Source organism: Mercenaria mercenaria, chromosome 7 (assembly GCF_021730395.1).
Source record: "Mercenaria mercenaria strain notata chromosome 7, MADL_Memer_1, whole genome shotgun sequence".
Classification (NCBI taxonomy): Eukaryota; Metazoa; Mollusca; class Bivalvia; order Venerida; family Veneridae; genus Mercenaria; species Mercenaria mercenaria.
In genome coordinates, this window is record NC_069367.1 from 16,004,686 (window position 1) to 16,020,868 (window position 16,183).

The 16,183-nt window shown below is 35.5% G+C and overlaps 1 protein-coding gene across 1 annotated transcript in view; it reads left to right on the plus strand.

The window, feature by feature from the left end:
- Positions 1-1,121: 1,121 nt before the first annotated feature.
- Positions 1,122-16,183, plus strand: part of LOC123556025 (uncharacterized) — a 39,116-nt gene continuing 24,054 nt past the window's right edge. The window contains exon 1 of the mRNA XM_053547680.1: positions 1,122-1,278. Within this exon, the coding sequence (XP_053403655.1) occupies positions 1,242-1,278 (37 nt within the window). The 5' untranslated portion in view covers positions 1,122-1,241. The remainder of the gene's footprint in view (positions 1,279-16,183) is intronic.

Genomic DNA, 16,183 nt, shown 5'->3' on the forward strand with positions numbered 1-16,183 from the left:
ATGTTCACGATTTGTCATATTTAAATCAACAATCAACTTTTTTATTTGAGCTTTTTCAGCATTCCTTTGTCTACACACGTTTTCATAATTTCAAAGTCTGCGTCTTAAGAGAACATTTAATGGAAGCTTTAAGGACAAAAAGAGGTCTCTTAATGACAATTTGTTCTTTAACTACAGTGGTCTCTTGGGTAAGTTTTACTATATTTACATTTAATGTAAAAATCTTCTTGAATCATTTTTGAAATAAGTAGCTAAGACGTTTTCCAAACTCTTGAATGTATGGTCAAAGACAGCTGCTCTTCTGAACACCGGGATAATATCATTTTCTTCAATAAATAATGTTATATATCGGTATCCTCTTGTTCTCCACCGCACATTTTATGCATTCATCAATTGTAATACTTTTACAATTATTTTCCTCTTCCCATTGGAAGACATTCACAATGTGAAATATATTCCATGGGAAAATCCCTCTGGATTTCTGGGAAAGATTGATGTCCCATTGCTAACCATTTCCATTCCCAAGGCAAAAGCTATTTCTTTAATTTTTCTTCCAGTAAATCAATGAAATACAATTTTATCAACTTACTGATACTTTTAAGGTATAACCCTCAGTTTGTATTGATTTTTTGACACAAAAATAATTTCCGAAAAGTCTCCCCTAATAAATAAAAATTCAAAAAAAATTCCGACCTACCTACCCTAATTTTTTTTGGCATGTTACCGGAAACAAAGAATTTTTTTTTAGGCCCAATGTTCTATAACAATTTTTAAGATGAACTTGCATATTTTACATGTTTCCTTTTTTTTTTTCAAAGAAATAACCTCACTAAAATAACATCATTCATAGATCAATATAGACTGGCATCAGTCGTTAGAGTCATTAAATGTAAAAGCACTTGGCCATAAAATCCTCACTGATACCACTTTCTGATAAAATTTACAATATCTCTAGCCTCTGTCTCTAGATAAGCCACAGTAAAAGGGAGCCACAGAAACGTTGAAATATATTTTTAAAAAATTAAATAAAATGGGAAATGTTTAATCTCAACAGACTGTGTAAGTCTAAGATCAATACAACATTATCTGAGAAATAACGTATTTTAAACTCCTGCCCAATGTTACGCATCATTGCGAGAATCAATATATTGTACAGCGTCAGCTGCTGAATAATTTCTTATACAGTGGCAGGCTTGCAGGAGTACCGGAGAGCGTGAAACCAATATTCTACTTGATAAAAGATGGATTTTAGAAGATATGCTCTCTTAAGCGTAGCCTGTAAGTATAGTCTTAATTATTTATATAATGTTTGTTATAATGCAAAAACTGAAAGGTTGTGTAATGTTTAGTTTAAATAGTTTTACCTGTAAACAGGTAAAATATTTGCGTTAGGCGTTAAGTTGGTATGCAGTTTGTAGTTTGCACTTAGGAAAATATATGTTTTATTGGTATAAATACCATCTTACAGAGTCACCGAAGTCATATACATTGCAGTGGGGTATGAAAAGTTTCATTATGTACATAGCTCTGACCTAGATTATGCATTATTGACGTATAGACTTGCAGTATGATTGTTGAGCTATAACCCTGAGTATTACATATGGAATATTATACCTAAGAAATCGTTTATTTATCTACTATTTTCGCATCAATTTTCCGTTGCCAGCTATTACATTGATCAAAGATGTTACAAGATTTAGCTGTTTATTCGTTTTTACACTCTTGAGCAGACAACAAAGCGCTTTGTGCACAGCTGTTGACTTGCACTTGATGCCCACTGTTTCTTTTTCATATAGCTCTGTAGCAAACCGGGATACATAAAATGTTTTAACGAGATATATGACACCACGTGGTCTTTATCGATGTCAATGGATATGTGGCATGTCTATTACTTTACAAACCACAATCCAGCAACAGAATGTTCTGTTGTTCCAGTACATTTATGATGTACAGATGAGTAATTCTGCAGACCGATCGATAAAATGTCTGCAAGCATAATTGACAGGGGCGTACAATGGCGTAATATCGGATTCAGCTCATATTGCTGAATATCTTTATTCACTTTATGCCCATCTAGAACAATATATGCAACTAAAAAGGACCATCAGTTGACCAGGATATAATATATGTATTTTCATCTTGAAGGTGGATATTGCGGACAGACTAAACTTTAGACTAGTCGAGGTTGAGCTATCATTGTTTCTCCTTGGATAATATCTGTTCTTCCAGTGTCTGATTCCAAAAATATGCTAAACATAGCGTCATAAGCAACAACCATTAACAATAAGCCATTAATTTTCACTTTGAAGACATAAAGAACTAATTTTCAAACATTCTAGTTTCTTACTTAATTTAAATCAACAGTTTAACTTCCGGAACCATCCAGTATTACTTTCCCCAACCTACAGAAGCCGTTCAATATTTTGGGTCTTATTATATCTATACAAACTAAATACCAGACACACTGTCACCCAGACATTGATTTTCTTATACTGCTGTTCTCTAGAATTGACCAGAGAGCAATCCTTATCTGGCATTGGATGTAGTGCTTATAGTGATTTGTTACAGAACTTAGTGAGCATACGAAACATGATCGATTAATCAAATAATGTTTCTCGATCATTTTTTGGCTAATGTAATCGTGTCCTCCACAAGTTATTGTAAAGTACTTGAACGAAGTTCAGAAAAATATAGATTTAGCATCTGTGATTAAATACAATGACAGTAAAGCTTAGTTCAGTTCAATATTTTTAAAAATGCATCCACCAAGGGAATAAACGGTTTGGAGAAACAAATAAAAACCATCATAAACATATATATAAGTAATCTTTAAACATAAAACAGCTTTCCCTTCGGGCCAAATGATTCATTTTACCAAGTCTGGCCCTAATATCAGTGGCCAATAATGTCTGCAAATTTTCCTATTGGAGGCAAACAATAAAACGGAGAGAACCATGCTTTTGACATTAATAGACATTCCTTTTCATTGTGATAATGGTGCTTTATCAGCATCTTTCTTATCTCTGGACTGACCTGATAAGTCCTGCCCACTCTTTGACAAGGCCGGATTAAGCCAGATCAGTAGTGAGGTTGCGTACAAATATCCTTAAAGATGTTTATCATAATTGTTGCTAGCGGACACATTTTTCTATAACTTTGCATATTTATAGATCTGTGTGTCGCAAGTTAAGATAAAAAATAAAAATGATAGGTACCCGTGTTTCTTTTTTCAATATTCAAGGTTTATTACAAACACCAAATAGGTATTTTTGTCAGAAAAAAAAAATACATAAGTGTCATAATAAAACAAGTACAAATAGTTATTTACTGAGTATAAGAGAAATGAGTAAGAATACGTTGTTTAGTACAAGGTACTGAGCATTAAAGAAATGAGTAAGAATACGTTGTTTAGTACAATGTGACAAGGATAGTTATACGTTGTTTAGTACAAGGTACTGAGCATTAGCGAAATGAGTAGGAATACGTTGTTTAGTACAAGGTACTGAGCATTAAAGAAATAAGTAGGAATACGTTGTTTAGTACAATGTGACAAGGATAGTTATACGTTGTTTAGTACAAGGTACTGAGCATTGGCGAAATGAGTAGGAATACGTTGTTTAGTACAAGGTACTGAGCATTAGAGAAATGAGTAGGAATACGTTGTTTAGTACAAGGTACTGAGCATTAGAGAAATGAGTAGGAATATGTTGTTTAGTACAAGGTATACGTACTGAGCATTAGTGAAATGAGTAGGAATACGTTGTTTAGTACAAGGTACTGAGCATAAGAGAAATGAGTAGGAATACGTTGTTTAGTACAAGGTACTGAGCATTAGAGAAATGAGTAGGAATACGTTGTTAAGAACAAGGTACTGAGCATTAGTGAAATGAGTAGGAATACGTTGTTTAGTACAAGGTACTGAGCATTAGAGAAATGAGTAGGAATACGTTGTTTAGTACAAGGTACTGAGCATTAGAGAAATGAGTAGGAATACGTTGTTAAGAACAAGGTACTGAGCATTAGAGAATGAGTAGGAAATACGTTGTTTAGAACAAGGTACTGAGCATTGGAGAAATGAGTAGGAATACGTTGTTAAGAACAAGGTACTGAGCATTAGAGAAATGAGTAGGAATATGTTGTTTAGTACAAGGTATACGTACTGAGCATTAGTGAAATGAGTAGGAATACGTTGTTTAGTACAAGGTACTGAGCATAAGAGAAATGAGTAGGAATACGTTGTTTAGTACAAGGTACTGAGCATTAGAGAAATGAGTAGGAATACGTTGTTAAGAACAAGGTACTGAGCATTAGTGAAATGAGTAGGAATACGTTGTTTAGTACAAGGTACTGAGCATTAGAGAAATGAGTAGGAATACGTTGTTTAGTACAAGGTACTGAGCATTAGAGAAATGAGTAGGAATACGTTGTTAAGAACAAGGTACTGAGCATTAGAGAATGAGTAGGAAATACGTTGTTTAGTACAAGGTACTGAGCATTGGAGAAATGAGTAGGAATACGTTGTTAAGAACAAGGTACTGAGCATTAGAGAAATGAGTAGGAATACGTTGTTTAGAACAAGGTACTGAGCATTAGAGAAATGAGTAGGAATACGTTGTTTAGTAGAAAGTACTGAGCATTAGAGAAATGAGTTGGAATACGTTGTTTAGAACAAGGTACTGAGCATTAGAGAAATGAATAGGAATACGTTGTTAAGAACAAGGCACTGAGCATTAGAGAAATTAGTAGGAATACGTTGTTAAGAACAAGGCACTGAGCATTAGAGAAATTAGTAGGAATACGTTGTTTAGTACAAGGTACTGAGCATTAAAGAAATGAGTAGGAATACGTTGTTTAGTACAAGGTACTGAGCATAAGAGAAATGAGTAGGAATACGTTGTTTAGTACAAGGTACTGAGCATTAGAGAAATGAGTAGGAATACGTTGTTTAGTACAAGGTACTGAGCATTAGAGAAATGAGTAGGAATACGTTGTTTAGTACAAGGTACTGAGCATTAGAGAAATGAGTAGGAATACGTTGTTTAGAACAAGGTACTGAGCATAAGAGAAATGAGTAGGAATACGTTGTTTAGTACAAGGTACTGAGCATTAGAGAAATGAGTAGGAATACGTTGTTTAGTACAAGGTACTGAGCATTAGAGAAATGAGTAGGAATACGTTGTTAAGATCATGGCACTGAGCATAAGAGAAATGAGTAGGAATACGTTGTTTAGTACAAGGCACTGAGCATTAGAGAAATGAGTAGGAATACGTTGTTTAGTACAAGGCACTGAGCATTAGAGAAATGAGTAGGAATACGTTGTTTAGTACAAGGCACTGAGCATTAGAGAAATGAGTAGGAATACGTTGTTTAGTACAAGGTACTGAGCATAAGGGAGAAATGAGTAGGAATACGTTGTTTAGTACAAAGTACTGAGCATTAGAGAAATGAGTAGGAATACGTTGTTTAGAACAAGGTACTGAGCATTGGAGAAATGAATAGGAATACGTTGTTAAGAACAAGGCACTGAGCATTAGAGAAATGAGTAGGAATACGTTGTTAGTACAATGTGACAAGGATAGTTATACGTTGTTTAGTACAAGGTACTGAGCATTAGCGAAATGAGTAGGAATACGTTGTTTAGTACAAGGTACTGAGCATAAGGGAGAAATGAGTAGGAATACGTTGTTTAGTACAAAGTACTGAGCATTAGAGAAATGAGTAGGAATACGTTGTTTAGAACAAGGTACTGAGCATTGGAGAAATGAATAGGAATACGTTGTTAAGAACAAGGCACTGAGCATTAGAGAAATGAGTAGGAATACGTTGTTAGTACAATGTGACAAGGATAGTTATACGTTGTTTAGTACAAGGTACTGAGCATTAGCGAAATGAGTAGGAATACGTTGTTTAGTACAAGGTACTGAGCATTAGAGAAATGAGTAGGAATACGTTATTTAGTACAAGGTACTGAGCATTAGAGAAATGAGTAGGAATACGTTGTTAAGAACAAGGTACTGAGCATTAGAGAATGAGTAGGAAATACGTTGTTTAGTACAAGGTACTGAGCATTAGAGAAATGAGTAGGAATACGTTGTTAAGAACAAGGTACTGAGCATTAGAGAAATTAGTAGGAATACGTTGTTTAGTACAAGGTACTGAGCATTAGAGAAATGAGTAGGAATACGTTGTTTAGTACAAGGTACTGAGCATTAGAGAAATGAGTAGGAATACGTTGTTTAGTACAAAGTACTGAGCATTAGAGAAATGAGTTGGAATACGTTGTTTAGAACAAGGTACTGAGCATTAGAGAAATGAATAGGAATACGTTGTTAAGAACAAGGCACTGAGCATTAGAGAAATGAGTAAGAATACGTTGTTTAGTACAATGTGACAAGGATAGTTATTCGTTGTTTAGTACAAGGTACTGAGCATTAGCGAAATGAGTAGGAATACGTTGTTTAGTACAAGGTACTGAGCATTAAAGAAATTAGTAGGAATACGTTGTTTAGTACAAGGTACTGAGCATAAGAGAAATGAGTAGGAATACGTTGTTTAGTACAAGGTACTGAGCATTAAAGAAATTAGTAGGAATACGTTGTTTAGTACAAGGTACTGAGCATAAGAGAAATGAGTAGGAATACGTTGTTTAGTACAAGGTACTGAGCATTAGAGAAATGAGTAGGAATACGTTGTTTAGTACAAGGTACTGAGCATTAGAGAAATGAGTAGGAATACGTTGTTAAGAACAAGGCACTGAGCTTTAGAGAAATGAGTAGGAATACGTTGTTAAGAACAAGGTACTGAGCATAAGAGAAATGAGTAGGAATACGTTGTTTAGTACAAAGTACTGAGCATTAGAGAAATGAGTAGGAATACGTTGTTTAGAACAAGGTACTGAGCATTAGAGAAATGAGTAGGAATACGTTGTTTAGAACAATGTACAAGGTACTGAGCATTAGAGAAATGAGTAGGAATACGTTGTTTAGAACAATGTACTGAGCATTAGAGAAATGAGTAGGAATACGTTGTTTAGAACAAGGTACTGAGCATTAGAGAAATGAGTAGGAAAACGTTGTTTAGTACAAGGTACTGAGCATTAGCGAAATGAGTAGGAATACGTTGTTTAGTACAAGGTACTGAGCATTAGAGAAATGAGTAGGAATACGTTGTTAAGAACAAGGTACTGAGCATTAGCGAAATGAGTAGGAATACGTTGTTTAGTACAAGGTACTGAGCATTAGAGAAATGAGTAGGAATACGTTGTTTAGTACAGTGTGACACGGATAGTTATACGTTGTTTAGTACAAGGGACTTTAGTATAAATGACATGCGCGTAGAAGTGTGGTAACGAGTTGCTAGTATATTTGTTACATGATCAAGTAAAGTTGAGCATTGTGGACATAAACGTTTGTTCAATATAGCTTAATCAGGGGATTCAGTATCAAGAGCGCACACCAGCTACAGCTGTGCATGTATTTAAATGTAAAGCTTATATTTTGGCAACTACTTCTGCTGTTTGTTCCAAAACTAGGTAAGAATGTTATACTCAAGGCTATGAAAAGCATTTCTCATGTAATATCCATAAATAATTTGTATCTGTTCCCTGCTTCTAGATGGATAGGTAGAATTGGATAAGACATCGGTGTGGTTACCACTGTCCATAATTTTATCAATAAATATGGTTACCACTGTCCATAGTTTTATCAATAAATAAAATTCATCTGGTAATTTGGTGCAGGTCAAGACCATTTAATTACTTGTTAAAGGAATGTGTTGATTTCGTTAGTTTTAATACTTCCGATTTAACTGATACTGATCAAACCCAGCACGTTATAATTTTGGTGGGAATTCCGTACACCTTACTTCGTATCTAATTGCTAATCTAGAAGTGGTGAAGTCAGAAGTGCATGTTATTTGGGACAACTCAACAAAAAGGACATGCCAAAACTAAGGCCAAAGAGACATACCAAAACTAAGATCAAATGAATATGCCAAAAAGATGACAGAAGGGGTATGCCAAAACAAAGATTTTTGTGGGCAGCGAAGCGTGACCACAGATTTACCATACCACAAATTTACGGTCAAAACGCTTATCCGAAACCGAAGAACAAGTAGTTCCATGTCCTCTATAAATTTTACGTAATTCAAGTCTGTTTAACTTTCAGAACGCTTCTGAGATTCAACTTTATCAAAAACTGCACTGCTTAAGTACAAATTTGTCGTAATCTATATTTTAAAACAAATACAACGCGTATGAAAATGAGCATGCTTGCTTTGATCACATAACCAAAACAACTCTTCATCACGTGACCAAAATAAACTATAAATAACGTACAAAAATAGTATAGTACTTCAGCACTATCCGCGTAGATCTATAATCGGTATTAAAACCAAGTTGCGTCTTTTGTAAACGTTTTAAATTAAAACTCAGTTCCTGATAGAAAAGTTAATCGAAATTTTATTATTATAACAACACCAAAGAGCTTGTTTTGGTCACATGATCAGAAAACATCTAACTAGCACGGCATGCGTTCTATTTTCGGATAAAATTGCACTCGTGTATCCGTTGAACTTTGTAGAATAGAAATGGGGTTATAGAAAGATATATTGCAATATCAACAGAAGAGGTGTTATCCTATTTATTTTTCAGAAAGAAAGATACGATCCTTTCATAATATTGACGTAAATAATTTTTATTTGCACGACTTAGGAAAATAATTGCACCCGTAACGGAGGGGGCGAAATATTCGTACATGTTTCCCGAAAATACGAACGAATGCACTTCAATTTGATTTAATTTTACATTCCAGCCGGTGTTTGTGATTGACAACTCATAAAAGCGTATAATTAATTCGAAAGAAACATTTTTAACAATTTCGCCTTTTAATCGCCGGTAGATTCGCTATGTTTTCGTCCCCAAATATTCACGTTCTGGCGTACGCTTTTTTCTCGGATAATTACACAATTGCGGGACTCGGAAGACTGCAATGAAATCATTTGAGATCATTCAAACTAAGTTAGAAAAATTTCAAATTTCAATATTTGAATTTGAACAATAAAATTCGTAAAAACATCCTTTGCGAGCATAGAATGCAACCAAGAAGAATAATAGCAAACTCGGTTTGATTGAGTCTGTTCATGAGAGGTAATGAAATGTGCAACATCTCTTACGCCCCCTAGCACCGGCTTAAGCAGAACTCTATTACACATATGTTGAATGGACTCTATGATCCCAAAGGACCAGAAAATATAACAATATTAAAACATGCATATTGTCATGATTATGAGGCATATTATATTAATCTACAGCTGAAAAATGACTGAATGCAACCCGCAGATCATGATGTGTGCTGATATTGGAGATAATAGGATTTGTTTTGGTTGTTTTAAAATTGAATGAAACATTTAATTTCATTGTAAATATTCGCTTATTGTTGCTTTTAGTTTAAATTCTGAAGTGTCTTTTATCTATGTATATTTATGTATAATATATTCATAGCCTGCTTTTACCAAGATGAGATCTCATATGAAAAAAAATAAATAAAATGAAACATCTGTCAATGTCACAGGGGCCAGAACATGGAAACCCGTTTCTGATCAATAACTTGAGGATCACTTGACCCAGAATGATGAAACTTCATAGGATGATTGAACATGTAGAGTAGATGACACCTATTAATTTTTGAATCACTTGATCAAAAGTTAAGGTCACAGGAACCAGAACTTTGAAAACAGTTTCCAACCAATAACTTTAGAATCATTTGACCCAGAACCTTCTATCACGATGATAGGAATTACAAAGTCGATGGCCCTTAATGTTCTGGGGTCACTTGACTTAAGGGAAAGGTCACAGAGGCATGAAGATGGAAAAATTCTTTCTTGATCAATAACTTGAGAATCACTTGACCCAGAATATTGAAACTTCATAGGATGATTGGACATGCAGAGTGGAATACCCCTTTTGATTTTGGACTCACTCGATCAAAGATCAAGGTCACAGAGGCCTGAACATGGAAAACGGTTTACTTGAGAACCATTTGACCCAAAATTTTGTAACTTCATAGGATGATTGGACATGCCAAGTAGATTATCTCTATTGCAGCCAAACATTAGTGTCTCTTTTTCTCTCGCTCCTATCCTCCTTTGACTTCTGGCCTATTACGTCTATGCATTTAGGGACTAGGGAGACATGGGCATCTTCTAATTTGAAATTTAATTGCCCTCATTCGAAGGAGGAGGGGTATATTGTAAATATTAATGTTTGATGATGGATGTTGGTCGGTCTGTAGACAAATCAGTTTCCAGATGATTTTAACTGGAGAACGCTTGGGCCTAGGATCATGAGATCGGGAGATTTGACCAAATAATATCTGTTCCTTGTCAGTTAATTCATGCAAGTTTTCTACAAGCTCTTGTTATAACATCACATAATTATCAATTAATCCATGACCTTTGCTCACATTTACTTTTATTCCCCTTGTTCCAGTAAAAGCAGGGTGTTTCCCATTGATCTGTTAAAAAAATGCTTATATTCAAAAAAGATTTTGAGCAAAATTAACCAAACCTTACAAAATTTTCAATAAGCACACGGGCTTTGCTCATATATTATTTTATCCCCTTTGACAGAGTAAAAGCAGAGTTTTACCCCTTGATTTGGTAAAAAAAGGTTGAAAATGCTTATTAATCAAAAGTACTTTAACTAGAATCACCAAACTTAAGCTAACTGTTCATGCCCATTACCAGAAGCTGTCAACCGCTGCCCACATCAGTCCTCTCAGTGCTTTGATTTGAACATGGCAAAACCAAGACTATCAAGATAAGAGTTATATGATCTAGTGAAATTCCCACGTCTTTATATATCTTGAACAATGAAATGCGTCCAAGCGCTAAAGTGACAATGTCTTAGATGCCCTTTGTTAAAACGCAGAGCTGATGAGACCTTGCTATCACATACACACTTTTCCTGGCCTTAATGCTTCGCATACCAATGATTTTTGAATGATTTTGAATGTTGGCTAAATCATTTAAGGGGTCAGGCAAATCATTCAGTATAATAACTATTAACAAAAAAAAGTAATTAAGGATGTTCTGCTGAATCTACTATAAGCTGGAACAAATGCTTGACTGTCATTTTTGTTGAAGTTCCTGTAAGACGATGTCCGTTTGGATGTTCAGCCTTAGTCTTTTTAATAAAAGCTGTAACTCTTACATTTAACCTGACATCTTAATACTCAGCTCGTATAAACTAAACTATAAACTGGACCTATATTCAGTTTCTCGATGCTCAACTCATACATGGCTACAATAAAGGCATAACCTACGCTCGGCCCCATAACGCCTTTGTTCTAAACAGGTCCCCCCACACCCCGCCTCCCGTCATGAAACGTTTTTGGATCCGCGCCTGGTATACCTATGCGATGTTTACAAATATAGCTATAAATAGATTTAAACGAAGCATAGCAATTACAAATCAGCTACTCTATATCACTTGCGTCAGACCAGAAAGAAAATGCCTCTGTACGTCATGTTATACCCTACCCCTAGGTATTCTATAAGAACCATGGTCATGAAGGAGAAAATATACTAACCCGTTTCAATCCCCGCATTTCATACCTAAAGCACGCAGTTCGGTAAATGTGTACTATGGATATCAAACAAGTGGTAGTTTATCTTCCATTGTGTACCGGTCACATTTCTTCAATACTTCTTATCTTACAAAAACAACGCGTAGTTTATAGCTTTTTCAACGTTACACAAAAAACTTGCTTGACCTTCCCTGGTGAAGTTCCGTTCTAGATTACAAAACCATTCTGATTGGCTCTTGTGAAAATGTATGTCAATCGTCATTTTACTACACGTGTTCGCTAAAATGTGAAAATGTGTAAAATAAACAGAAGAGATGTAGACCAATGTACGATTTCAAAATGAAAATCATATACAAGATGAATTTCATTCATCATTTCGAGTTTTAGTGTAAAATTTTGATTTTTTTTTTAAATTCTGTTTTTGTTTGTTTACGTTTCGCCTAACATGTGCACACTGCCGTGACCTCTAGACCGGATGTTCATTAGGGAAGGTCACGCAAGTTTTTTCTGTAACGTTGACGAAAGCATAAAATATGTTCATAATCTCTGCAATATGGAATATTGAGACAATGTGACTGGTGCACGTTGGAAAAAAAAATTATCGCTTGTTCAATATACTAGGTACCCATTCACCGAAACGCATTTAAGTTGAGAAATGTACGATTGAAACGGGTTAGTATATTTTCCCATGGTTCTTATAGAATACCAAGGGGTAGGGTATAACATGTACAGAGGCATTTCTTTCTGGTCTGACGCCAGTGCTCTATACATTTATTCGAAACTTAGCGACGGCAGTTAATTTTATTTTTTTTTTTTGTATCAATATTTTCTTAATTTTCTCTATGACACAGCGGCTTTGAAATAAATGAGATGAGAAGAATTTAGTATCATATCAGAGATGATATTAGTTAAATGCATCTGCAAAACATACAAGAAAGAATTTAACGTCGACATGTATGCAATTACCAACAATCAAAGGGAAAAAAAAAAACACGAATAATACGGGATCAGAAAACATATAGATAAACAGAGTTAGACACTGAATAAAAAGATCCTCACGAGGATTAGCACTCGTTCATAACGATTTGATGATTTACTATTGGTATCTGCAATTTACCCGACTGCACTATTTTACCAGTTACTTGTCAATGTTCAAGCTAAACGAATTAGGAAACTGACGCGGCTTCGCTTCGGTGCGGGAATCACGTTATCATTGCGAATTAGTACCCAAGGTACCTGGTCTGTACAACGTCTCCGTTATAACATCATGATGAATATTTATTATGTTTGGTTCGACACAGTTATAGGTCATATGGCGGCTTCCCTTAAAACCCCAGGCGCCGCTCCGTGCATTATGTGGTTTAAACAATATTTATTTTCCAATATGCATTTCATACAAACATAAATTAATGTGATGGGAATGAGGAGTAAGCTAAAAGCTTGTATTAAAACCTCTTACCGTGACAGCTGCAGAAATAAGCTACAGGACCATATTCTGTATATATTCAATATTCAAAAAAACAATGTTTGAGATGAGCACTCCATAAACATGGTTCAGATTATTTTCAAGTACCAAGATTTTATCACCGTGACGATTAAATTAAACGCAGTCCTTGATCCGAAAGTACCGAATGTAACAGATGACCAAATCCCTAGAAAATTATTATATTTAAAAATTTGAATTTTATCTAATGGTGACAAATTAATCAAAAACAAATAGATACCTCGATGTGACCTCGTCCGTCGCTGGATACCAAATATCCTATCATAAACGCTCGCCTCCTTAACTATTAGCAGAAGTCTGTTGTGATTGGTGCTGTTTATAGAAATAATTTGTGATTGGTCGAAATTTGTAAAACTATTATTATTATTATTATTATTACTATACCAGATTTATATAGCGCCCTTTTCATGATGAACACGTTTAAAAAGGCGCTTTATATATAGCAAACGCAGCCACACAGGGCGCGAAATTCATCTTCTACTAGTACAGACACAGAGCGATCTGGCCAGAGGGACAGAGTGAGATAAACCCCCGGAACAGATAGAGAGAAATCGTTCTTAGATGCAGACATGTCTGGCTAATTTGGTCGAGCTCTTTGCGAATAGACAGGCTGGTTCTCTAACGTGTTCAGTGTATAGCACCGATACACGCGAAGCCATCTTTCCTGGGAAGAACCAGTACAGACCTCCATGTAAGGTGGGAGACACTCAAGAGCATTTCAGAAATTTCCAGTGCCTGGACCAGGATTCGAAACCCGGTCCTCTGGATTGACAGTCAAGCTTGTTACCACTAGACCACCGACACACCTATGTGAAGTTGCGTTTTACAGCAACAATTCGTCGGGTTCCCTTAACAAATTGTACAGTATATAGAATTATGCAAAGAATAAATGCAAAATAAAGAACTTTTACCACATGTAACTCAGTATTTTCAAAGATGTCTAAACATTCACCCTTCTGTTTCAGAGGTTAAACTCACTTTAAACAGCAAGAAATGGCTAATCAAATAAAAAATCTGCTTTTCTACAACAAATCAATAATAATGAATCATGAAAAAAAGTTTCTTACAAAATAAAAGAAATATAATGAAAAAAAGTTTGGCCCTAGTGGGGCTTGAACCTACGCCCAACTGATAAATTAGTTAAAGTAGGATTATGGTAGGAATTGAATACTCCTAAAAAAAAGGAGGTACATTGTTACGGGTCCGCCAGTTTTCCTACACATCGTATTAGGGAAGGAACAGGACTAGACAATAATCATTAATAGTCCGGTTTGTAGCGGGGTTCGAACCCAAAATTTCCCTCAGACCGACAAGAAAATTGCCCCATCAGTACTTCAGTGCTTTGATATATTAATTGCATTCATTTGTACATTCACTAGCAACGACAAAATTTGAGAAAATGTATACAAAATAGATATCTTAACCTTCGTTGGAGAGGAAAATGTATAACACTTTTTTAAACTAACAATATATGAAACCGTGTGTTAAGTTTGGTCACGTGGTACAATCTAGATTAACACTTGGCAGGAAATCACAATTTTTTGTTTTTATGGGTTTTTTTTATTGTAGAATATACTACCACTAAGCTGTGTACTTCTAATTGTATGTAAAAACAATGATTCTTATGGTGTCCCCAAAATGTGTTTCACTTAGTATTTTTGAAACACTGGCTCCAGACCAGAAAAAAAATATGCCATTTTACATGTACCATCCCCCTAGTATACTATGAGAACCATGGAGACAAAGGGGCAAATATTTCATCGTGCACAAATCACATCTTCTCAATGTTTTTTGTTAGCCTACCATCATCAGATGGTGGGCTATTCAGATCACTCTGTGTCCGTGGTCCGTCGTCCTTCCGTTAACAAATTCTCGTTATCGCATCTTCTCAGAAACTACTGGGGGTGGGGGGGGGGGGGGGGGGGGGGGGGGGTGAGGGATTTTAACCAAACTTTGTCAGAATGATGTTTTGGTACCCTAGTTGTGTCCCCCTGAAAATCAGACTGGTTCAACAATTTTTGAGTGACGTATGGCCCTTTGTTTATTTTTATAATTTACATAGATATATATAGGGAAAAACATAGAAAAATCTTCTTGTCCAAAAAAACCACAAGGCGTAGGGCTTTGATATTTGGTATTTAGCATCATCTAGTTGTCCTCTACCAAGGTTATTCAAATTAGTTCCCTGGGGTCAAATATGACCCTGCCCCGGGGGTCACATTGTTTATATAGAAACTTTGAAAAACCTCTTGTCCGAAACCACAGGACCTAGGGCTTTGATATTTTGTATGTGAAATCATCTAGTGGTCCTCTACTAAGATTATTCAAATTATTCCCCTAGGGTCAATTATGGCCCCGCCCTTGGGGTCACATGGTTATCATAGAATTATATAGGGAAAAACTTTGAAAATCTTCTTGTCCAAACCACAAAGCTTAGGGCTTTGATATTTGTACTGTAGAATCATCTAGTGGGTCTCTACCAAGTTTGTTCAAATCATTCCCCCTTGGGTCAAATATGGCCCAGTCCCAGGGTCACATGTTTCATATAGACTTATAGGGGAAAACTTTTAAAATCTTCTTGTCCATAACCTACAACATTAAAATTTGGACCTCATGTAAAGTTTTGAGTGGCAAGATGAACCTTGACATGAGTTGACCTTGATCTTGACCTAGTGACCTACTTTCACATTTCTGTAGCTACAGCCTTCAAATTTAGACCACATGCATAGTTTTGTGTACCGAAAAAAAACTCTGACCTTTTGATTGACCTAGTGACCTACTTTTATATTTTTGAAGGTACAGGCTTCAAATTTTGACCACATGCATAGTTTTGTGTTCCGAAATGAAATTTGACCTACTTTCACATTTCTCAAGCTACAGCTTTCAAATTTTGACCACATGCATAGTTTTGTTTACCGAAATGAACTTGATCTTGAGATTGACCTAGTGACCTACTTTCACATTTCTGTAGCTACAGGCTTCAAATATGGTCCACCTGCATATTTTTGTGTTCAGAATTGAAATTTGACATTGATTTTGATCTAGTACCTACTTTCACATATCTCAATCTACAGCTACCAGATTCGAAGCACA